The 24941-nt window shown below is 51.8% G+C and overlaps 4 protein-coding genes across 4 annotated transcripts; 1 reads left to right on the top strand and 3 right to left on the bottom strand.

Moving 5' to 3' along the window:
* Positions 1–374: 374 nt before the first annotated feature.
* Positions 375–2100, bottom strand: GGI43DRAFT_382895 (beta-1 tubulin; the record flags this gene model as incomplete). The annotated part of the gene is made up of 5 exons (XM_083203302.1): positions 375–765; positions 822–1612; positions 1677–1799; positions 1865–1888; positions 2089–2100. 5 exons carry the CDS (start codon positions 2098–2100, stop codon positions 375–377), a joined length of 1341 nt encoding a protein of 446 aa, XP_083061766.1.
* Positions 2101–3007: 907 nt separating this feature from the next.
* On the bottom strand, positions 3008–5607 carry GGI43DRAFT_350141 (protein GCN20). The gene is made up of 3 exons (XM_083202250.1): positions 4624–5607; positions 4487–4567; positions 3008–4427 (listed from the first exon to the last, which is right to left on the bottom strand). Exons 1-3 carry the CDS (start codon positions 5404–5406, stop codon positions 3042–3044), a joined length of 2250 nt encoding a protein of 749 aa, XP_083061765.1. The 5' UTR covers positions 5407–5607; the 3' UTR covers positions 3008–3041.
* A 4833-nt stretch (positions 5608–10440) lies between these two features.
* Positions 10441–14672, top strand: GGI43DRAFT_422280 (uncharacterized protein; the record flags this gene model as incomplete). The annotated part of the gene is made up of 5 exons (XM_083208078.1): positions 10441–10462; positions 10910–10978; positions 11027–11049; positions 11262–12927; positions 12961–14672. The coding sequence occupies 5 exons, from the start codon at positions 10441–10443 to the stop codon at positions 14670–14672; spliced, it is 3492 nt and encodes a 1163-aa protein (XP_083061764.1).
* Positions 14673–16068: 1396 nt separating this feature from the next.
* On the bottom strand, positions 16069–24166 carry GGI43DRAFT_349818 (uncharacterized protein). The gene is made up of 4 exons (XM_083202248.1): positions 23896–24166; positions 23238–23787; positions 23100–23187; positions 16069–23050 (listed from the first exon to the last, which is right to left on the bottom strand). Exons 1-4 carry the CDS (start codon positions 23940–23942, stop codon positions 16362–16364), a joined length of 7374 nt encoding a protein of 2457 aa, XP_083061763.1. The 5' UTR covers positions 23943–24166; the 3' UTR covers positions 16069–16361.
* Between the last annotated feature and the right edge of the window lie 775 nt (positions 24167–24941).

Below are 24941 nucleotides of genomic sequence, written 5' to 3'. Positions count from 1 at the left end.
GCTAGCGCAGCCATGAGCAAACTAGGTAAGTGGAAGGCAGATTCATTATAATCCATAGACATGCAGAAAATGGCAACTTCACTCGTACGAAATATATCGTATTGATTCTAGATAGTAGTTGGATGATCATCACGGAACACTCAATACAATCGTGGTTTCAAAAGTGTTACGATGGTACAATAGTTGTACTCGGTTATTTTCATTAGTTTATAAACACTTGCTACTCTGACAGACTGTCATATCGCGCAGGGATATCTAAATAGTCGTCCAGTCATCTCAACAAGCTCTGCAAGGCAAGTCCAACAGTGCTGATCAGGGTTACACAAACTCATGCACCCAAAGAATATAAAGTAAGAACGCAGTTAGCTCGCTTTTTACTCCTCCTCAGCCTCCATAGGGGCCTCATCCTCGTACTCCTCCTCGTCAATACCAGCCTCCTGGTACTGCTGGTACTCGGAAACCAAGTCGTTCATGTTGGACTCGGCCTCAGTGAACTCCATCTCGTCCATACCCTCGCCAGTGTACCAGTGCAAGAAAGCCTTGCGACGGAACATAGCGCTAAACTGCTCGCCGACACGCTTGAACAGCTCCTGGATGGAGGTGGAGTTACCAATGAAGGTAGAGGACATCTTCAGGCCACGAGGGGGGATGGCGCAAAGGGCAGTCTGGATGTTGTTGGGGATCCACTCAACAAAGTAGGTGGAGTTCTTGTTCTGGACGTTTCGCATCTGGTCCTCAACCTCCTTCATGGCGACCTTGCCACGGCTAGATATATCTGTTAGCACTGCATCCCACTACATCAAGGCATCATCGTTACTTACAAGATGGAGCAGCAGGTCAGGTAGCGACCGTTGCGGAAGTCAGAAGCAGCCATCATGTTCTTGGGGTCGAACATCTGCTGGGTGAGCTCAGGCACGGTGACGGCACGGAAAGAGTGAGCACCGGGGCTGGTCAGGGGAGCGAAGCCGACCATGAAGAAGTGGAGACGAGGGAAAGGGACCATGTTGACAGCCAGCTTGCGGAGATCAGAGTTAAGCTGACCGGGGAAACGCAAGCAGGTGGTGATGCCGGACATGACAGCGGAGACGAGGTAGTTCAGGTCACCGTAGGCAGGGTTGTTCAGCTTGAGGGTGCGCATGCAGATGTCGTAGAGAGCCTCGTTATCAATGCAGAAGGTCTCGTCGGAGTTCTCGACAAGCTGGTGGACGGAGAGGGTGGCGTTGTAGGGCTCAACGACGGTGTCGGAGACCTTGGGGGATGGGACAACGGAGAAGGTGGCCATCATTCGGTCGGGGAATTCCTCACGGATCTTGGAGAGCAGGAGAGTTCCCATACCAGATCCGGTACCACCACCGAGAGAGTGGGTGATCTGGAAGCCCTGGAGGCAGTCGCAGCCTTCGGCCTCACGGCGGACAACGTCGAGGACGTTGTCGACGAGCTCAGCACCCTCGGTGTAGTGGCCCTTGGCCCAGTTGTTTCCGGCACTGGACTGGCCGAAGATGAAGTTGTCGGGACGGAAGAGCTGACCGAAAGGACCGGCACGGACGGCGTCCATGGTACCGGGCTCGAGATCGACGAGGACAGCGCGAGGAACATACTTGTTGTTGGAGGCCTGCACCATCAAGGTTAGAGCGGGATGTCTTCCAAGTGTCCTCTTTTCGCGTGGGAAAACATACCTCGTTGAAGTAGACGTTCATGCGCTCCAGCTGGAGCTCAGAAGAGCCGTTGTAGATACCATTGCTGTCGAGACCGTGCTCGCCGGAAATGGTTTGCCAGAAGGCGGCACCGATTTGGTTACCCTGTTGAATCTGGTGAGCTCCTGGACACCGCTTTGGTGGCGGGTTTTGTGAGGCTATTGACTTACGCACTGACCGGTCTGGATGTGAACCTATTCGCCGAAAAGAAAATCAATAATTAGCAAATGCCATCTTCTCAACATCACAACGCGCTTCAATCGGGTCGAATTGGGCGTTAAAAAAATTCGAGATGTTCATGTGTCGTGGTTGGCGGGGTATAATTTCAGGGGTTCCAACGCGTTTGCAGTGAGGGACCAAAGTAAACAAAGAAAGGGGGGGAGGGGGGACGTACAATCTCACGCATTTTGACTGGAGGTGATGGTGATGTGGTAAATTAAAAAATCTCGGATATCAAGTCCGACGAAGGAGAAAGAAAGTCAGAGAAGGAGAGGATCTCGAGAGCTATGGAGAGCTTCGCGGGTTTACAGGACAAGAGCTTGGGCTTGGAGGAGCTGGTGGTTTTTGTTTGAAGGTTGGGACGCCTTGGGTGGAGAGGGTTCACCGCCATGGCCCCATCGCCAGGCGGGGCCTAGCCGGGGAAGGAGAGCCAGTGACTGCTTAGCACGTTTAGCACCTGGCTCAGGGCCACCTGGCGCCTGAAGAAGGGGGAAAAGCAGTAAACCCGATGGATGCTTCAGTGTTTTGTTGTTGATGTTGTTGCAGTATTGTAGTAGTGGGAGATTTATATTAGTATCTACTAGTAGGTATCCATTAGACAGTATATACCGGTATATTTGATGGCCAGAAGAATGAATCAATACAATTTGATTCGCTACCGTAGTTCGTCAATCCCTGGAGAAAATCGCTAGGCGGCTGCATTGCTGTTGGAAATCTCGGCAAAAAGATGTCACTGCATACTCGTACAGAGGCTCGAAAAAAGGGGTGTAGGGACACATGCAGCTCAACGCCAGCGAGAACATACAAGCACGCTAACCCGATGCCTGGCCGTACCTGGTCGTTGGGCGAGGATCATCACTTTGCTTCCAACAAGCTCTCCTTTGCCCTTTACCGCAACATTGCCCAAGTTGTCCGATCGTGTCTCCTCCTGCAACGCCAGCTCACGAGCCGAGATGAGCGTTGGCGCCCCCCACCATTTTCCCCCGCTAGCATGGAATTGGCGCGAACACGAAAACTGGCATCACTTTGGCAGAACAGAGACGTAAATACAGAGCATTGAGGCTAGTTTGGGTGGCTATAAGTAGCAGTATATCATAATTATATGCCAAAAGAAAAGAAGAAACTAAACTAATGCGCCTTGACAACGCCCGCAGCGTCTGCTTGAGAAGCAATCTTCTTCTTATACTGCTGCACGTTGCCGTCAAACTTCTCAACCGTGCCACCGTCGCACACCCACAGGGATGTACAGACGTTTTGCAGCATTGTTACGTCGTGGGAAACCATCAGCACGCCTCCCTGGAACTCATTCAATGCCTCAGACAGGGCATCCATAGCTTCAATATCCAAGTGGTTAGACGGTTCGTCCAGCACGAGGATGTGGGGTTGTGTCAATGCCAAACAGGCAAATGCTACTCTGGACTTTTGACCTCCAGAAAGCTGTGCCATCTTTTGTAGTCCTGTTGTGCCAGTGATACCAAAAGCACCCAGTTGACGACGGTATTCTTCGTCAGTCTTTCCGGGATACGCCTTTGCCATGAAGCTGACAGCACTCATGGTGAGGTCAAGTGAGTCCACATGGTGCTGCGCAAAGAATCCAATGCGAAGTCGTGGATGTGACGTGACGAGGCCCTTTGATGCTGAGAGTTTTCCAATAAGGAGCTGCAAGACTGTCGTCTTACCAGCACCGTTAGGTCCAACAATACCGATTCGAGAGTCCAGCTGAACGTCAAGATCTACGTTCCTCAACAAGGGATGGTCAACAGTATATCCAAAGCTGACTTCTGACATCTGGATGATAGGTGGTGATAGCTTTTCCACTTCGGGGAACTGAAATTTAACATCGTATTCCTTCTCTGGCGGCTCCAACACAGGCATTTTCTCAAGCTTCTTGATACGGGACTGAGCTTCTGACGACTTGGCCGCGTTATAACGGAACTTGTCGATGAAGGCCTGCAAGTGAGCTCGCTCTGCCATCTGCTTTTCGTATTCTCTCTTGGCCGTCTTCTTACGCTCCTCACGCGTAGCGTAGAAAGACTCAAAGTTGGCACCGCGGTAGTAATCGAGGCGCTGAGAGTGCTGGTGGATAATATCTGTCGCGACTTCGTTGAGGAATGCTCTGTCGTGAGAGACGACGAGAACTGTGCTTGGGTAGTCTTGGAGGTAATTAGAAAGGAAAGTAATGGAAGGAACGTCCAACATGTTGGACGGTTCGTCAAGAAGCAACAGATCAGGTTCACAGAAAAGAGCACGCGCCAGGGCCAAACGCATACGCCAACCTCCAGAGAAGGTCCTGGTTGCGAATTGTTGCCTCTCAGGAGAGAAACCGAGACCAGCAAGAATACTAGCAGCGCGTGACTCTGCCTTATCAGACTCCATCTCGGACAGCTTAGCTTGAACGTCACCCAGCTTAGTGTCCATGGTCTCCTTCTCAAGATCCAGTCTAGCAGCATCTGCTGATGTGTCAGCCAAGGGAGCTCGCTGGACCTCTAGTTCTGCCAGTTTGGCCGTGAGTTCCTATAAAGATTAAGTCAGAAGACAAGTTCTGGAGATCGCCATCGCCGGTGTTGTCTTACATCTTGTTCTCTGAGGAGAACCTTTCGCCAGACGTCGGCATCAAGAACTGCTTGTATAGCCGGAGTATCGTCACCCATGAGCTGGATCTAAGTTAGTAGTGATACTTGTAAACACAAGAGGGAAAGATATATTTTACCTCCTGTTCAACGTGAAGAATAGAGATGTGTGTCGGAATGGCGACTTCTCTCCTGGAGAGAGCTCGGAGTAACGTAGATTTACCCACACCGTTGTTACCAACGAGACCATAGCGGCGACCATATGCGAGAGTAAGAGTGGTATCAGTGAGGATACGGTTGGCGCCGATAGACACATCGATGCTATCCAACTTGATGTCCTTGGTTTTGTTGGCACCCGATGAACCAATCTGCAGCGGGTTGACGGCCATGTAGAACTCTTCATAGGATTGTGCATCCTCAGGCTGCTCGAGCAATCTCGAGGCCTCGTACTCGACCGTCTTGAATGTCTTCTTCTGCTGCTTGGCAGCAATCTTCCGCTCGGCCTTCTCGAGCTTCTTGCGATCAACCTTGGACTCAACCTTTCTGGCATTGGCGGATTCCAAGTCGACAGCGCCACCAGCGACGGCTAAAGTAGAAGACATATTCCGCTGAGAGCTGACCTGGATCGTTTGGTCTAATCTCCTGATAGCCATAGGGCCCAATCTCTGACCTCCGTTGGCTTCGGCATACTTGTTGACCCATTTCTCCACGAGCTGCTTGATCTTTTCTTCGAGAGCGGGATCTCTGCCCCCAGAGGCAGAGAGAAGCAATTCGGTGACCGTCGCAGCTGCTTCGTTGAGAGGATCTTGAACCTCACCCTCCTCGCCTGACCAGGCAGTGGATGCATGGGTCAGGTATCCAACGGAGTAGTCAGATACGACCGGGTCGATGTTGGGGAGAACAGCCCTGATCTCGGACTCCATGGCTGCTATTTGTGCGCAGTTACAGCTCGATAGAGCTTTTTGGTATCTGGCTCCGGTCGAATAGTCGATAACTTTGCCTAGAATTTACGTTTAGGAGCTCCGGCCAATTATCTGTACACCTCGCCCACTCTGGAGATCTTTGCATCAACCAGCTTCGCCGTTGGAAATTCTTTGGGCTGCGGCGTGCCCCGCCATGGTTGAATGACGTTGGATGGACGGGCCGAAACGGTCCGACGATAGCTGTGGCAGCTGGCAAGAAATAGCTGACAGTGTCAGCCCCGGTAAACCGATACTGCACTTGAAAGAAATATTTACGAGATGTATGAAGTGGTAGTAGCAAGAAACTCTATTCTAAAGATGGATGTCATTAGAGATGCACAATGCACATGTGGACCGAATAATATTAGCAATTACTCTTCTTATATCCCGTTCTGTCCAGCTGAGCTCCCAGGATAGTCATAGCATTGTTGCCAAGATCGACAATTGTAGAAATAACTTTCAACCCGTCAAACCATGGCGCCCGCGGCTCGGGGCGGTGTTCAGTTGCACCGTTTCCAGAAGCTCTGAATAGAATATAGCTCTCAAAGGACCGAAGCCCCAGAGCGCTCGTGCTCATATGGCAAACTCTAAGCTGACAGATGATTCATATTTGTTGATCAACGACGGACATCTGTGCCAAATCGAGGACGAAACTTTAGCTAATACAGGTACGACTACCACACGGGTAGCCCAGTAAGCTCTGCATAAACCCTAAACCAGACAACCCCTGGCTAGGAGATCATCACGTTGTCACGCGCAAACGCGTGATGGTGATGGTTGCCAAAGCAAGATTTCGGGACGGGCTACCCGATCCCATCCAGGGGGCGGGTCTCTGGAGCTCTGGCTGCCAGTGCCAAGATTCCTTTTGTTGTTCGTGTAAGAGGCACCGTCGCTTGAGAGGTCGGAGAATTTTCTCTGCCCTTTGCGAAGTTCTCGTACCGCTTGTGCTATACGCGCTCCGTGTATTACGGTAGTCGAGTGGCAGTGCAACTTGGATATATTGATCCAAATCTCGGTGTGCTTGTTCCCGACCTGGTGTTACAGGTAGGAACAGGACCTGGATGCCGTCACCGCCATTGCTGCATTGCTAATCTCGCCTTGCAGGAAGGGCGGTTGCCCTTTTTAAATGTACCATTGTTTGTAACAATACGTTCTGCAAATCTCTAGATGCTGTGCTATACTGATACGACACATGTGTTACCTTGCGATATCAGCATCTGAGTACTGCCGGCGCCTCCCTGCTTGTTGTGCTTACGCTGCATATGGTGCATCAAATTGTTAGTGGATCTGTAAATTGCCAGGTAGGAACAGCAACGGCGGCAGGGCAGCGCTCATGTTGTCTTGCCCAACATGTGTAAGACATGCTCGGCATGGGGACGGAGTTAACAATGCATCTCATCACTGCAGCTGGTCCATGATGAAAAATCGCATCGCCTGTAGATTTGCAGTGTGCAGGGATATCAACAAAGCCTCTTTTTGACACTGCCATTGCTTCCGTAACAAATGGAACCGCGGGGCCGTCCCCGCAAGGCGTAAGGAGCCAGATCTTAGCAGTTTCAATAGTGAAGCCCTGCAGCGAGTCAGCAAGTCCAGATGAACTCACCTAGCGAAATTACGTTTCTACGGTGAGAATATACGTGAGAGCAAACGCGGTCGGTAATTGTGATGGGCTTTGTGCAACATGATGAGGTATTATCTTTCATAATAATGGACCTGAAACGCTAGAGAGATGGACATGAGAAATTGCCAAGTGGGTGTAGTTGCATTTAGCTGAATACGAGTATCGCTACAAGTGCGCGGTAGTACGATTAATAGCTGTGCTCTGTACCATATACTTTAACTATTTTGTTGATTAGAAAGGTAAGCAGGTGATAAAACAGAGAGAGGACATGAATCCTCCGTAAAACACTGTATTTTTTTTTTTTTTAGAAAACATTTGCTCGTCTTCGGGCCAATTCAACGAAAGCTGCTGTCGCGAATACCTCGATGGCCTCATTGCCAAATGCGATGAAGATTCTAAATGGTTACTACTAACGAAAAGGGTGCGTCTACTCCGCACAGGCATGGCGTAAAGGGTTTTCCCTCTCGTGCGAGAGAATCTTCCATAGCCTTGTAGGGCAGAGAAGGCACAGGGAGCTGTTATGTCTCGCCATCATGTGATTAATCAACTGAGACTCAATCTAGTAGGATTCGGCCTTCCACACTAGTGCTAAGAATAGCTGGCCAAGGTCATCGGAGGAGATCAAAACTTGAAGGATGATGCAAACGACCTTAGACGTAGCACTCGTTAGTTAAATCAATGCTGTTTCAGGTCCTCGGAGGGGTAAGCTAGCAACTTATGCAGGCAGGCAATTGGCTCAACCCATTGGCTGATTAAAGAAGCAGTTCGATAACCATCACAGACTAATTGGCTCTCAAGCAGCTGAATATTTATCCAATCTTGGCATGAATCCTACTGCTCCGTCCAGTCTATTCGCTGTTCGCCTCCACAGTGGAGGGGCCGATTGTGTTGCGCCGAACCAGATGATCGTAGATTCAGGTTGAATCTCGGAGCGAGTCAAGCTGTAGCTGGCTGGATCGTGATGATGATGATGATGAAGAGGAGGAGGAGGAGCGGCCAATCGTCCCAAAAGTCAACACAGCCCGTGATCGGCATGATCAACGCGACAACAGCCACGTCAGTGGGACGGATTTTCCTGCTAAGTTTGGTATGCTTTTTCTACATTGGACGCTATCCAGAAATGAGCTGATTGTCTCGAGCTGACTTTTAGAACGTGTCCGAGCTAAGCTAGCAGCCAAGTTGCTAGCTGAAGGTTGTCCAGGCGCCAACCCAGCGGCTAGCACACAATCGCGATCCATTTATTGCAGGATAGCGCTCGTTGGCGCCGAGAAAAATGCATGGATAGGTGGATTGTACCCAATAGTGGCAGCATAGAGGCGAAAAGAGACGAGCAGCGAAGAAGGAATAGAAAATCCCGAGGATCTGGCCCTCGCTATTGGCCAATGGCTATATTAGATGGATTGAGCAACGCAGGGGATGCCCTGTGCGGCCATGACGGATGAATGCATTGATTACAATGTAGACGTATGTATGTCGTAGGCGCGGGCAGCTATTTCCAAAGCTCGGGTGAAATACTGCTCTTTACTTTTCAATTCCTGGGGCTCTATTCGGGGCCAATCGTCCGGGACACACATACCAGGGCGGTGGACACAAGACCAACGTTGGAGGGAGGGAAATTTGTCACAGACAAGATGAAAAAAATGCAAAAGCTTGGGTCATGCACTGGGCCTTAAGCAATATGAGAGAACAAAGAACTGAGACTAAAAATACTACCATGGGCAGCACACAGACATGCCTCACGCTCACGAACATGTGGTCGCGGCTTGTTTGGCGAGGGCGCCAGGCACGAAGCGAATTGTCTCACAGATCTCTCGAGTTGGGTGATGCCATCCACACGATGCAAGATTTCGATATCGAGTGGGCACAAGGGGGGGACGTTGGTGAGACAGCAGAGCTCTTTACTCGCCATGACTGGTGCCACGTTCAACTTGTAAAGAGGGCGGCTGTGCTTCGTATCATGTAGGGCTAGTGGTGTCTTCTTCGGAGCACTTGATGTTGATCGTACCTGAGTCGCAGTATCAACTACACCACTAGAGATTGGAACAAAACTCAAAAACATGCAAGCGACGGACTCGTGACGGGTTTATACGCAAGTTCAGGCACCATGACACCCCTCTATTCCCGCTGGCCTCGAGCTTCGTGTCCGAGGTTGTTGTCGTTAATTTCAAGAGGGTAACACGGAAGCAAAGGCAGGGAAAGAGATTTACTTTGACTAAATGTGTGATTCGACAGGTTGCACCGCTCTTTTTGGCCGCCGCCGTCTTACTGTGAGCTGCTGAAATTGATGCTTACACCAGCACCAGCGGCAGCGGCAGGCCTAAAGCGGACGCAGAGCATGACCTAGTGCAGGTATAGAGTTTGGCCATGCAGGACTTCGGCGACCTAAATAGAAATAATATCGAACCTTCTGGCCCGAGTATGCGATGCTACGGTGGACTATTGACAAGTGTAGCACTCGAAGGTTCAGGACCGCTCAGTTTGAAGCCCGAAAAAAGACCAGAGGGCGAAAGCGCAAGCCCCAGTGTTGGCCGTGGTGGGTTTGAGGTGGACTGCGATAGAGCCGGACGATAGGCATGGAACAGACACACCAGACACTAGCAGCACAGGCACAAGAGAAATAAAGCTCCGTATATACTGTACATGGACAGGCGCATTAGACCCGCCCCCACAGCCGGGATGCGACATTCTTGTGCTTGATGTGCCGATGCCCAAAACGCCCCAGCGGCCACAGCATGAGACCCGCAAGTAAACAAAACATTGGTGGCTGTTGTTATTGTTGTTGTCGACGGGCAGCAGTCAGTTGTAGCAGAGTACCTGTTGCAAGGCACACGCGGGACCAACATGATTGAAGTGAGCGCTTATTTTTGATGTTACAGCACGATAATTTGAAAACGCAGCTGCCCCTTGTTCCTTAAGCCATCTATAGTTTTCGTGGCTCCCAATGTGTCTGCTCGGTGTAGCCCGAAGTGGCTTTGCTACCGTTTTGGGGTATAATAGTAGTAATTAACTTCGTAATTGACATGAGCATCAGCATTAGCAGCAGACGGGATGGCGTAAGACTTTTTGCAGTCAAAAACGGAGCTCGCACCAGAATAGAGTAGCGGTGCTACGCCTGGCGGGCACAAACAAGCATCGACGCTCTGACAAGCGCCGCCGTCATTCCTTTTCTCAGGGCCCCCCCGTACAAAACGGGAGACCTTCCAGCGCCACCACCAGCCCGTTTCAGCGGGGGTCCAGCTGGCGTGTTTCGGCCACCAGGCCCCAGCTCCGTGCTCCCTACAGCTCCAGGGCCCGGAGGCGCCCATCAGCAGGCTCCGCCCACTAATGATCCATGATCGAGCCGCTAAAATTGGCCCTCTCCAATGGCCTAGGCAATGGTGCGGGTGCCGGAATGCGGTATGTGGCAGGCCTGGTCTGGTGCTGTTTACAGTTCCGTCTTGTGTCACCCGCTGCGCTGCGCTGCGCTGCGCTGCGCTGCTCACCTGCAGCTCTGCGGCTCTGGCCTCGAGAAGCAGGGACCATACGCAGGAAATAGCTTCCTCATTTCCTGTCCCCTTCGTCTCGTTTTCGAGATCTTCTCATTTCGTTTTCTCCCACTCCCCTTCTCCCTTCTCCCCTCCCTCTCCCTCTTGTTCGCGCCTGATATCTACCCTCTTATGCCCCCCCTGGGCTGTGGGCTCTGCGTCCAAGCAAATCAGGTCGGCTTTTTCTCTTTTTTTATTGCTTGCAGCGCGTCGACAAGTCGGTTCCAGCCACAGCGACGTTTCATACGGCCAAAACAGACTCCCTTCCGCTCCACCCCGGGTGAGAGACTCTCTCTCTCTCTCTCTCTCTCTTCAACAGCGCCCGCGCGGCTGTCCATTGAATTTGACGATGCTCCTGCTGCTCGACTCTGCTCAGCTCTGCCGGCTCGTCTGTTCAACTCGAGCGCAACGCTCGCAGTGGTCGCTTAGCCGCCAGTAACCATGCAGACGGTTCCCAGTGTAAGTTTGTTGACCTTTCCAGACGGCACTCGCCACACCCGAGCCCAACCATGATGCAGATGTCCAACCAGGCAGCCACTGCACAACCCAATGCTGGAATGGGGAAATCGTGGGAGATGGAGATATTTGGCTTGGACAAACGCAGGAGCATTAGCAGAATCGTCCCTTTGCGCAGCCTTTGATCTTTGTCTGACCGTGTATTTACTGTATAGCTTATTGGGACCGGCACTGCCATTGCTGCAGCGGCAAACGGCTTGGTGTTTGGTCAGCCCGAAGAGCTTCCTCCGCCTAACAAGAAGCGACTCAGCCAGCTCAGGAAGGAAATCTCATTCGATCGCGATCTGCCGGTTACGGCCCCTTCGGCCATCTCATCTCCCCTACGATACGAAGCCAGTCTGGATGCGCCGTCAATAGAAGTCGAGTATCCGCCGCAGAGTGCCGTGGCTAGCCCAATCACAGTGTCGAGACCTCCGTTGTCGCGATACCAGAGGCCGTCGCATCAACCCGCCACATCACCCAGGCCAATCCCAATCCCTGATAGACGGTCGATGCTGAGGCAGCGTGAGAGTTCAGCATCGCCGACGCCAGAGGGACCTAGAGATTCCACCTCCTCGAGCGGATCTTGGATTAGGAGGCTCTCGATCCGCCGCCCTCCGTTGTCGCGACAGGGAAGTGTAAAGTCAAAATCCAGCATCGGGCCAGAATCGCCCTCGATTTCTCAGTCGTATACTTCATCAGCTCCGATTCTTTCAAGGCCAAACACTGCCGCCAACCCTCTCTCGCCAAACAAGCTTGTGAAACGCTCTCCATCAGTTGCATCTACATCAACCGACGCTCCTCCTACACCCTCACACCCCCGACCAAAATCGCATTTATCTATCCTGCGACGACCAGCGACAAGCCACCAAAGATCCGCCACCCTGCAGCATCATTTCCGCCAGGGCGCTGATTTGACAAATCTGCCGTCACCGGCGTTTTCTTTTGATCAGTCTTCAAAGCAGCACGAAAGCCTCTTAACAGCAGCGCTGTCTGCGCAATCTCGAGGAACTCGAAGGACGAAGTGGATATCCTTCTTCCACTCGCGCACCAGCAACATAGGCGGTGGTGGTATTTCAGGCCGTCTGGGAGAGGGTGTCCCCCGTGGTCGCACTGTCTCAGCAAGGCGCATCTCTCCTGGCGGCTATGATCGTCAAAGGGTACATCTTGTTACGCCCAGGATGGTGTCGCCTGCCTCAGCGCCTCTAATTGCGCCATCCCCCGTGGATCGACGAGATGAGATCCGCCAAGCCCGAGATGAGACAGCTGTTCACGTGGACGATCGATCGACTTCCCCCGAGAATGTGACTAAAAGAAAAGCGATGCGACCTCATTCAATGCCATTCCCTCCAGTTGTCAACTGGCTCTCGAGAACATCGGGGAGCCTTCGACAGCCAAAACGGGAGACTGAACCGGATGATGGTGTGGACAGGCGGCACGTGTTAGCCCCAAGCAATAGTGGCGCGCAAACCGCCGTGGAGCACGACTTGAAAGCGCCGGCGCAATCAGCAATCCCACCCAGCCCTCTAGGACGGCAGGGGCCGACGCTGGATTCAGCAGCCAAAGCTCAGCTAACAATGCATAAAAGAAGCCATTCCTCCCCACTTCTCCCCGCCCCTCGTAAATCGAATTTTCAAATCGACGGACCACGCTTGGGATCGCCTAGCGGGGCGGCCTCTCATTCAGCACGGCCGCACCAGCCCTCCGGGAGCTCGACCAGCTCCGCTGCCATGTCGCAACTCAGAGCTTCTCCATTACATGAGAGTTTCTCTGCCACCGAAGGGTTTGAAGGTGACGCTCGCGGCTTCATATCGGCCGATGAGGACGACGCCGACTATAAGAGTGACACTGTGTTCGACTCACTTCGCACCGCAGCTTCCAGTCGTACAAGGGCTGTGGAGACGCCCTTGGACTCTATTTATGACGACTCCCCCCCGAGCACCGCAGGAAATAATGGTAAGACCAAGCGCCTCTCGATACAGGAGATACTGGGCCATCACTGGGACGGCGACACAAATATTATGGAAGAAGACGAAAGTACGATGATGCCCATCGGGGAATCTGGCGGAACCAGACTAAGGTACTCTAGCCGCCACATTCTTACCCTGCCTCGCATCAGTTCAGAGTCGTCTCAAAATGGTGTTTCGGTTTACACAAAAGAATTTGGTCGCATTTCATTAGACGACGATTTTGATGAAGACTGGAACGTCGATGACGACGCACATTTCAATCCCCTGTCTCCTCCCTCCAAAGGCAGCTCGCTCAACTCTCGCGGCATCAATCCGAACGTTAGGATGGCGCTGGCGAATATAAGCCTTGACCAAGTCTCTGATATGGATCCAGATGATCGGCCTCTGAATAACTTGTTTGAGTGGAGTGAAACTTCTCATGATAAAAGCAGTCCAGGCGGCGTTCCGCTGCGACCCAAGACATCTTACGAAAAGCAGGAGCTTGATGCTAGAGGCGGGCGCCCTGTCATTCGCAGTCCTATACCAACGCACATTCGGAGCCAAAGTGTTCCTCTCTCGCACGCCTTGGACGAGGGCAAGTCATCTACTGGTGCCAAGTATGGTACCTGGGGACTGAGCTCGAAGACAGTGAGCGAGGATTGGGACGAAGACTTTGAGTTTGGTGGCAGCGCCAATGACTTTGGTGATAAAGCTGACAATAGTCTGTTTGCGGTGCCCGAATCTATCCGTGCATCGCAGCCCAGTGTAAAGGCGCATTCGGGGCAGATCCGTGAACTGTCTCTGCTCGTCAACGACCTCAAGCGACTGTGCCGCCACGGGCGCGATATGGAGATGCTCGACGGCCCACAGAAGACTTTGTGGAAAGAGGCTGAGGGTGTCATTGCACTGGCTTCACCCGATGAGGAGGATTCTATTGATGAGGACAACGACGCCAACTTTTCGGATGCCGTGGAAGAATTCGATAACAATGATGGATTTTCAGAGGAAGACTTCGACGATCTCTCTTTCAGCAAGTTAGACATGGCTTTCGATATCAAGGAGCCCATGTCAAAGACGGCTGTAGTTCGTGAGCGCCATTCTCCGAAACGACGATCTGTTTTCTCTCCCGACGATGACATCTTTGGTGGCAATTGGCCTTTGGCTGATGATAACCCGCCATCCAATCAGTCCAGTCGCTCTCGAACACCCGAATTACGTGTTGATAGACAGGAAGAGGCAGCCAAAGGTGCTCGCTCAGTAATGGAGGCCATGAGCCGTTCCATCTCCGACCAGGAGTCCCAGTCTCGTCCAGACAACAAGATGACTTTCGATACGAACAGTCTAAGAGTGTTGGTGAAGAGAGCTGGGGAGCTTCGAGATTCCTTGTCAGATGTTATTCGCCGGGCTGAGCAAATAACGCAAAGCCCTGCGGGTACTCCAAGGCGCGAACGTCAAACCGATTCCAGTCCTGCTTTCACACGGATGTTCGATGATCCAGGATCAAGTCAGTCTCGTCGAACCATTCGGCATCGTGGCAATCTGTCCGATTTACTTGATTCACCATCACCAAAATCTTCTTCCTCATCATCATCTTCATCGCCAATGACCAGACGCTTACAGACCATGATTGCCAGCTAAGCATCGCTGTCCGGGTGCGGATTTTTAACAGTCTGCGCTCTCAGGTCTCTTAATCTTCCACCGTACAGGTTCATGGGAAACTCTGTACAGAAATAATGATCTTGTGTGTTTTTATTCTGTTTGCATAGCGACGGTTTCGGGTTTACACATTTATTCGATTAATACTCCATGATAATGCACATTTATCATATTTCGACGACTCTCTCCCAGCGATTAACGATGTCTACCCACCAGTTCATTTGGTTTGCTGTACGATTCAGCTTCGCTTTGGAATTATCAGCAGTTATAAGGCAGCCCGATTGCATTTGCTCACGCTTTTCAACCCTCAACGCGGATATTCGGATATCCGATTCTACGAATTCAAATGAAACGGAAATATACGAAAACTCATCGCGTACATAATAGTCCGATTAGGGACACTCTAGACATACCGCCCGCCTGTTCTTTGGACAGCATGTAGGGCAATATAACGGCTTCACAGCTGTTAAGGGGACGTGATGCGGTTTTCTTTTGTCTCTCATGACCTTTTAGTATGAATTGTCGGCAATGTCCTATACGACGGAGCCGACTTGCTACGAAAAGAAAATGAACTTTTAGAGTAGAGAGAGGTGAGGCAGGATTAACCCAAAGGGTCATCATCTCTTGTCTCCTCTTTCTACCCTCCTAAAAAAATTCTAATGACTCTAACGAGCTCCGAAACAAAGGGAATAGGGCAAGCCGATGCAGAGGCTCATTCCATTCATGAAAAGAGGATATCATCCGCAGCAGATTTGCTCGCGAGACAACAATATTTACCTCAACGTTCAACTTATATATTATAAAAAAGACAAAAAAAAAAAGGCCAAAGGAGCTCTAAGTGATAAAAACAGAAAAAATAACAGGGACGGACATTCGGATTGGAATACACAGGATATACACAGTGGTCGGCAAACGAAGCATTGGTATGGTGTTTGAAACTTTGCAAAGCGTCGGCGCGTTTTTGACAAAACTTTGCGTATTTGGCGATGCTTTTCTATTTTCTTTTTTTTCCTTCTCACCCCTTTTCCTCCCTCAATACTTTTTAGCTTAACGAGATGCATGGATAGAGAGCTCTGAATGGCCATGACATGACAATGACTTGATACATGAAGGTTTTGTTTTTTGTGTCTCGTTCATTTGCGTGAAGCTTTGATGCGAGTGAAATGTATATGTTTGTTTGATGTGTTTGGTGACTTCTAGTATATACTTTTACTTTTTTCTACCGGACTTGGGACATTTCTTATTCCCTTTTTTTTATCTCTCTCTATCTTTGGGATACGTTTGATAGGTTTGGTTGGTCTCGGATACTGATAGATGCTGATACCTGTGTTATATTGACTTGCTTTTTAAATATATACTTCCAACTAACTACTCTGCCATATTACCAACATCCTCCATGCTTCCAATACCATCCCCCAACGAATAAAAGAAAATAAAAAACTTCCACTTTCCAATACACCAAACTAATTATCCAATCATAAGGGTATATCCCCTCTTCATCACAACATAAACATCCTCTTCTTACACACTATCTACAAGCAGTAATATCTTTCCCCCTCCTTTTCTCTCTCTCTATACACATCATTAAGGAATCATTGCTCCTGTCATCTCGATTGATAGCACCGCATTAGGACTGACTCCAAAATCCCTGCTCCTTAGGTCCCCAAAATCTCACAATCTTATTTGCTCGCCCCTCCACAAACCCTGTCCGGGCCTGAAACTAGTGGGGATCGTAATATCCGTCTTCCTTCCAGCGGTTCGTCGCGGACTGGGGAGGAGGACGCTGAATGAGGGCAGCTGCACGTCAGCGCGGCGGGGGGGCTGCTGCCACATGGAAGCCTTATCAGAGGATTTCTTGGACGCCGAAGCGGGCTTAGTCCAGAGGAAGGCGGCTGGCTGAGGCTCCACGCTGGGGAGAGCGAAGGTCACTTTGTTGCTGTTGCTGCGGCTTAGCGTTCTGCGGCTGGACGGCAGCGCCGAGATGCTCTTAGATCGCCCGAGGCCCTTGCGTGATGACGATGAAGGAGTGGAGGAGGTGGTGGAAGGGTATTCGGAGATGAGGGCCATGACGGAAGGATCGAAGACTGGGCGGCTCTTGACCGACTGGGAACGGTTCAGCCTGGTGGCATTGTTTGATCGCAATGATGGGAGAGCCCATTGGTTCAGGGCAGAATCGTCTCTCTTCACGTCTTGAGAGATTCTCTTGAATGCGGAATTCCACTGCTCACGCGTCATTAAGACTGGCATGGATTTACGAACATCAGCTGTGCGTGCCTCGGAAGAGACTGGGCTTTCAGCTACAGAGGTGGGTGTAGCAGTAGCAGTAACAGTAACAGGCGAGCTAGAAACCGTCACAGCACGAACCACGTTTTGTGCGAGCGGGCGCTTGGTCTCAGCTGGTGTCTGTTTCGGGCACCAGAGGTAACCGGCAGAGGCCTCAGTATTAGACGGAACGGACCACAGAGCCTGGCTTTCGATCGAAGCAGTCTCCGTAACGAAAACTCTGCGAGAGGTAGAAGTAGCGCTGGTCAAGGGCGAGATGTACGAGTTCCAGATCTCAGAGATTGGCTGGGGCAGGCCAACGGACGGCTTTGTGGCGGGGAATTGAGTCCATAGTGATGAACCAGCCTTTGCCTTAATAGGAGCGCGAGTAGACTTCTTTACCACAACGTTGACGGGCTTCGACTTTGGCTGCCAAACTCCAGTCAATGGAGCTTCAGTGCTCAGGGTAGGGGCCCACAGAGATGTGCTCGTAATAGTAACAGCAGCCTTGGAGATATGCGTAAATCGCTGGGCGCGGCCGGCTGGGACGAGGTAAGCACGCCAGAATTCTGGCTGAGGCAGGCCGAATGAAGCCGCCTTTGCGGGTGATGAAGACCATAGTAAATCGTTCACCACTACCAAAGCAGGCTCAACGGGAGACGGCTTGGCTGCCAGTGGCATTGACTTGGCCTTCCACACTCCGCCAGAGTATGGCTCGACGCTGGGTGCAGGCGCCCACAAAGACGTGCTGGTGATCATGCTGGGTCTGGGCAGGTATGCTTTGCGATAGTCGCGTGCTGGGAGAAGGAGATACATGTCCCAGACCTGGGCGTCTGGCTGTGGCAGCCCGACTGAGGGCATCTTTGCAGGTGATGAAGACCATAGGGCCTTTACCACCTTCAGAGAGGTCTTGGCATGAGGCTGGTTAGATGCCTTCACAACCAGGGACTTTGGTGCCCAAACGCCTCCTGAGTAGGGGACAGCAGTGGGAAGAGGCTGCCACAGAGATGTGCTTGTGATGTTCTCAGATTCGGACACGTTGATCGACCGATGAGTTGAGCGGTTTGACATAACAATGTCAGTGTTCCAACCCTTCGGCTGGGGAAGACCAACACCGGCACTCTTGGGTCCAGCTGGAGCCCAGAGCAGGGTCGTCATCTTCAAGCTCCACAGCTTTGCACTAGAGAACATCTCAATGGTCCTTGGGGGCTCAACAGACCACATTGAAGTGCTCTGAATGGCCTCCTGCGGCTGCTGCTGGGGTCGAGGAGCACGGCGAGCTGCGCGGCTATCAGTAGGGATGTATGCATTCCAAACCTGGATATCTGGCTGAGGAAGGCTCCATGGGTAAACGCGAGGAGCAGAAATTGGCGACCACAGTGAGGAAACAATAGGAGATACCTCAAGAGGAGATACCTCAAGGCTGATGGTCTCCTCCTCCTCCTTGGGAGCCGGAGCCCATACACCCTGAGACACGGTAGACTTAACTGAGCTCAACTTCCACAGAGATTTGGTCTCAATTACTGCAGGACGAATCATGCGTGCTGCCTTGGGAGCAAGACGTGCGGCCACAGGGATATATGAGTTCCAGACACTTGGCTCTGGCTGAGGCAGTCCCACGGTAGCACGAGCGCGAGAGAGAGACGACCACAGTGAAGCAGTAGCAACGATTGTCAACACCTCAGTCTCGACCTTTTCCACTGGACTCCATACACCGTTGGACACGCTGCGCTTGACAGCTGGGCTCTGCTTCCACAGAGAAGTTGTCTCAATTACTGCAGGAGGGAGCATCCGTGCCGCCTTGGGAGTAGAGCGCGTCAAAGGTGAGATGTACAGGTTCCATAGGCTGAGTTCCGGCTGTGGGAGTCCCACAGTCGCAACACGAGCGCGAGAGAGCGGCGTCCATACTGAAGCGGCAGCGGTAGGGGCAGCGACAGTCAGCTGTTCAGCCTCAACCTTGTTCGCAGGAGTCCATACACCAGTCGAAGCACTAGGCTTGGAGGTTCTCTTGAGTGACCACAGTGATGTTGAAGCAATCACTGCAGGCGGTAGCATCTGGGTAGTCTTGCGAGCGGCGCGGGTTGCTTCCGGGATGTATGCGACCCAGAGCTTATCAATTGGCTGAGGCAGGCCCAGGCCAGAGATCTTTGTAGAGTTCGACGACGACCACACCAGGTTGACGGCCTTCGAGGCAGGCTTAGCAACCTTGGTCTCGGGGGCACGCCAGACTCCCGATGTGTACATCGAGGCATAAGTCGCGGTAGCTGTCCACAGGGAAACGCTAGACAGCTGAGTAGGCTCATCAGCCACTCGGCGAACGGTACGGGCTTGTCTAGGAGCTACGGCAAAGTACGATTGCCATTCTCCCTCACTTGGCTGCGGCAAGCCCAATCCCATTCGAGAGTCCTTCAAATCGGCTGTCCAGAGAGTCGGGACTTGTAAAGAAATGTCAGAAGAGCTTTCAGATGATGCCAGCGTAACAGGGATGAAATCATATACTTCTTCCTTCACACTCTCGGAAACTTCTAGAACTGGGGATGAAGCAGGGGACAGCTCATCCTCAGCAGGTGCTTGGTCTGCTTGGTCCTCCCAGTCCTCCTCGCCAACCATGAAGAGGTCATCTCGGGAGGTGTCCAGGTCGCTCTCAAGCAAGCTGGCAATCTCCCAGAGAGTAGCCTCGTCAAAGCCATCGTCATAATCCTCGCTTTCGTAATCGTCCAAGCCATTATCAAATCCATCGTCATCCAGGAAAGTCTGAGGGGCTGGGGGGAGCTGTTTCTCTTGGATCAAGTTCATCTGGGCACGACCGCTGGTCATGGTGCCGGAAATGCCAACCATGCGAGGAGGGATCCTGGCGTTGTCTGACTTCTCGCCCCAGGGGAACTGGAAGATGCCAAGGTTTCCTGACTTTCCGACAAGAGGCTCTGGGTTCTCGACGATATCTGGGAGCGTAGAGATGCGCTTGTTCTGGCGGGGAGGTCGTCGAATGACCTGTCGTGGTCGTGGTGCGGGCGCGGGAACGGGTGCTGGCGCTGGAGCTGCTGCGGATGCAGGTGAGGGTGAGGGCTCCTCCTCCAGGTCTGCCAAGCTGAACTTGATGGTTTCAGCTTCAGCAATCGCAACATTGGCAACCGTGAGCTCTTCGGGCTGTGCAACAATAGGTGCAGGTTGAGCCTTGGGGGTTATCAATGAGACATCTTCAAAATCGATGGGAGTATCTGGCTTGCTTTGGACATCCTCAGACGAGCTGTTCAAAACGTCATCCAGACCCAAAAAGCTTGTGGCTCTGGGCATCAACGCCGTAGACCCGTCCTTGGCGGTGCCGAGGCCTTCCACCATGCTATCATTGTCGCTCTCCGCGCCTGACTCGTCAGTATCTGGAGGAGTAGGGCTACCAATCTGTGACAATGTTCGGGTGTTCACGGAGAGTAGGTTCATTTTACCTGAAGCTGACAGAGATCGGCGGTTAAGCTTCTCATCCCCAGATTCGAGTGTCTCCTCCTTGGAGAGCTGATCGGAAGAAGTTGACAGGCGTTTTTCAGCATTCTCCTTGAGTGCTACGAGCAAATCACCAGCGCTTGCGTTGAGCTTAGTGATGGGCATAATCTCAAACTTGCTAATATCAACGCTGCTGCGCAATGAGTTGATCTGCGACGCGGAGGCAATTGTAGAAGGTGAACCTTGGGCATAGTCGACTCTAAGCGTCTGCCATTGGTCCTCTTGCGCGCCCATTTCAGACTCCAGATTGGCCAGGATAGCCTGTCGCTGCTTCTCGCTAATAGTGGCGCGGGAATCGCCATTCTCAAGATCAAGCTGCTTGAGCTGCTCGTGGATCTTGTCGAGGGCTTCTTGAGCTGGCTCTTCGGGCGACGGCTCAGCTTCGATAATAACGGTGACATTGGCTGGTCGGTACAAGGCCAAGGGCTTTGGCACCATGAGCTTGCGTGATCTCCTAATCTTCAGCTGAGACGAAAATGAAGGCAGCTCCTCGCCAACACGGTGGTGCCATGATGGCAATTGGTCGACAGTCAGCTGGGCATCGCTATTCAGTGACTTTGGTGATTCAGGCGTGGGTATATCGATAATGAAGGGGACATCTTCCGCTTCGTCCTGCTCTTGAGCAGCCAACCGTCTTTCTCCTGGAACACTTTTGGGCGGCACCGGTGCCATCCTCAACATCAGAGATAGCTCAGAGTCAAAACTCTCGTGACGTGAGGGACGCTCGCTGAAGGAATTGAGCAGCGTTGAAACTCTAGCATTTTTGGGATCTGAAGAAAAGACAACCGTAGAGTTGCGGCCAATCGTCTCCTCGTAAGATGACTGAGTGTTTACAGACATACGGCTCTGGTAGGGCGATTGTTCTTGAGCAGTCAACGCAGTGTCCACGCTGAACTTTGAGACGAGCACGCGTGTTTTCTTATCTGTACTAGGCATCCGAGCCAATCCTTCGTTTGGCACAACCGTCCATACGTTTGTATTCGTCTCTTCGGTGAAAGGGTCTTCGGAAATTTTCGACTGTTGGCCCTGGTACTCTACAGGAACAACGGGCAAATCAGGAACAACCGACGTTCTTCGAACCGTCTTGACTCTGGTGAGAGATCCAGGCGAAGTTGAAGTTGCTCCGTAAGTACTCTGCGATAGGCTTTTCACACTCACGGGAGAGATCAAAGGCATGTTTGGTGTTGGGATTGGGAGGAGCGTAAAATCATCTTGAGCAGGTTCGATAGAGAGTCCCAAGAGTTCAGAAGCTGATGCCGTAGACTTGCGTGGAATCGGCCTTGGTCGGTGGATTATCGATTTTCGGGTTGGAGACTCACTCTCTTCCTCTGCTTCCATTTTTGCGGCGGCCAAGATAGGGACAGTATCCTCCTCACTATTCATGAACATGATCTGACGCTCGTGCATGGTGCCTCGCTCCCCACCGAATACCCTGGTTGCTCTAGCCCTTGGGTTGCTCGGCAGTCCTACGGTTGCCCTTCGCTGAAGAGGAGTCTTCGTATCCGGCTTCTCTTCTTCCGCGGGCAGTGATGGAGGGCGTTGTCGAGATGGTCGGATATTGTTCTTGACAGAATTGCTTCGAGGCAACGATGCTGAGCGGGGGTCCCAAAACTGATCAGCAGGTGCTGAAGGTACTGCAGGTGCTGGAGGAGGCGGCGGGGGTCGAGGGGCCGCTACCTTTGCAGACTTTGGACCCTCAGGACTAAACATCATTGTCGACGCAATTCGTGCTGTCATGGGATCCATGGTGCTGACACTGAAGTGAGAGACAGCGGCTCCGGGCATGGCTCTATCCTGCTCGAGCCTTGTCTGCAATGATGGCATAGGAGGCGGCGGTGGTACCAGCGCTGTTGGCACACTTTGAAGAGGAGCTGACTTCGGCGTTCGTGCTTCCTCCTTTGGTGAAATAATTGGCGGTGATGGCGCGGAGCGGTCAGCCTGGTGGCGAGGGGAACGTCTGCGAGCCGATTCAGGACCAGGAGAGAGCTGCACAGCAGACGTCATGGCGAATGCGGGCTCGTCGACGGTAAGGAGATTTCGGCTGGAGGCTGCAGATTCGGGAACCTGCTTTCGTTTCGCTGCAGACAACTTGCGCGTGATTTCTGTGGGAGATGGGGCTTTGCCAAGTCCTAAATCAACATTGACGAAAGGATTCTGAAGCATCAGCTCACGGCGCTCCTTCTCCTTCATCGCTGCGGTGGCCAGGTCGATGGTCGGGATGTTGTCGAAGTTGCTGGTTTCCGCATCCATCTTCACAATTGGTTTCGAAATGACAATCTTGCCTCCCTTGTAAGCCCTATCCGTCATCTTCTTCCTGCTGTACGCGCTGACAGGCGCAGTCTGAGCTCGCATGGGGGGGAACAGCTCGCCCTCAACAGGAAGTCCACCGATGCCTTGAGAGGCTTGTCCGAAAGGTGGGTGGCTAATGAGAGGTAGGGCGCCGTTGATTCTTGCCATTGCTGTCTGCGAGGGGAACTCTCGGGTTTCAAGGTTGCGGGTTGGCAGCTCAATGGTGGATTCGAATGATACGGTCTTCTGAATCTTCAGATCAGACGTCGATGGCGGAGGCACAAAACTCTTTGCAGTAAGGGCGACGATTGCTACCTATGATGAGCATTAATTTTTCAAGATGTAGCCGTCAAGACATACCGATTAGAATTAATAGGCCAATAGCAGGCAATATTGTTCGGACAGGCATGCCAGTAGAGCTGAGTCCTAGGAAGAGAGGCGTGCTCAACTATAGCTGTGTCAGCATTTCGATTACCCTTCAGCATCAAAAGCACTCACGGTAGTCCAGATGCCCAGTCCAACGGTAACGAGGATCAAGGTGTTGGTCCGAGACAGCTCCGGCCTAATAGTGTTGCTGCTCTTTGCAAGGAAAGCCTTGGTCCCCAGAATCATAACCATAGCGACATCAACAACCATAACAACGATGCCGATGGGGAGGATCAAGTTGGTAGCAACGCAAACGGGATCGAACTGAGGTCGCTGAACTCCAACAAAAATGGCGCCGATGATGAATCTGAGGAAAAGACCGCCCTGCAAAACAAGCCCCAGCTTGGAGACCTTCATGCCACCGTTGACCCCCCATAGCAAAAACTGTTCAACCGAGAAACGAGCGAGTTGGTCGAAAACAGTAGCGAATGAAATGGCGACCTGGCATGCTGAGGTAGCATTGCTGGGGACGAGAGTCGCAGCGAATTCGATGATTCCCCAGAGTGTCGAGGTCGCCAGGAAAAACACGAGGGCCAGCCTCAGTTCGTCTCGGAGTAGAGGCGATCTATTGGCTTTGACAAAGAAAAATATGGCCGCCGATGCGGCTAGAACAACAAGACCACTGCAAGTTTTACGAGTTCTACATGTTAGCACAAAATTGTTTCCTCGCTTTTATATACACCTATATATCTCCATCCTTCTGCGGTCGAATACGAGTAGGGCCACGCACAAAACGAAAGTCGCGACCAAAGCCGGGGCGCTGATGGAGCCGGCCATGACAGCGGCACCAGATGGTAGTTGAATTAAACGGTCGAAAAGAGAAGCGAACACCCAGTCAATGGGCTACGAAAAGGCAGCAAAAAGGGGGAGGGAAGAAACGAAGAAAAAGGTATCAGCACAAGAACAAAATTAAACCATAGCGAAGGTCCATCAACTCCTCACAAACTCCAAATGTACGCGGTAAATCTCCAGCGCAGCAAGAGAAAAGCGTGAGTTGGGAAAGAAAAAGAGAGAAAATGGAAAAGGAAGCCAAAATGAGCCTCTCAAACGAGGACCATCGCCAATTCTGGGGCGAACTCGAATGACCCTGGGCATTTGGGGGGGCCAGAGATGCGACACCATGGCAGTTTCTACGGAGGTGCGCGTATAGCTCGACCAGGCCCAATAAGCTAAATTTTACGTTCGAGCTGCCAAGAACCGCAAATACCAGACTTGACACACGGCAATGTCGAATCAAGTGGCCGTACACGAGAGCGAAAACACCAGGGCTGGGCTCAGAAGAGGAGTCTTCCGGGGTGGTGCCGTTTCACTTGAAACCTCCAACGTCGGGAGACGCGCATGGGTTGGCGAGACTGATACACGAAAGGGCCTCCTGTTCTAGCACGGGCAAACGAAACAACGCCGTTAGGGCCTTGACGGTGGAAAATGTGGCTTTAGGCGAGGAGGAGAAGCGTGAAGAAGGCGTCTGCTTTGCATTTCTTTTTTGGCCACCTCGAAGCTAGTTGTTTCGATTGACACTCTTGGTGCAGAGGCTCCACGACGAATATCTGGTTTGCGCTACGAAATATTAGCACCAAGCCCGGGTGGAGAAGCTCTTTTGCCGCAAGATTAGATCTCTATGCACAGAGATCTATGGAGTAGCTTGCAAGTGCAGATGAGATGAGGATATTTAATGCGCCACTCGGGAAAAACATTGGCCGTAAAATAAAAATAGGTAATGAAAATGCTCGTATGCGTCCAGGATATGTTGGATGAAGATAGTAAATGATGGGCAAA

This window comes from Trichoderma evansii (assembly GCF_050947405.1).
Source record: "Trichoderma evansii strain SZMC 28006 chromosome Unknown GGI43scaffold_7, whole genome shotgun sequence".
Taxonomy (NCBI): Eukaryota; Fungi; Ascomycota; class Sordariomycetes; order Hypocreales; family Hypocreaceae; genus Trichoderma; species Trichoderma evansii.
The sequence above is the reverse complement of the archived record's forward strand: the minus strand, read 5'-3'. Positions and strand labels throughout refer to the sequence as shown.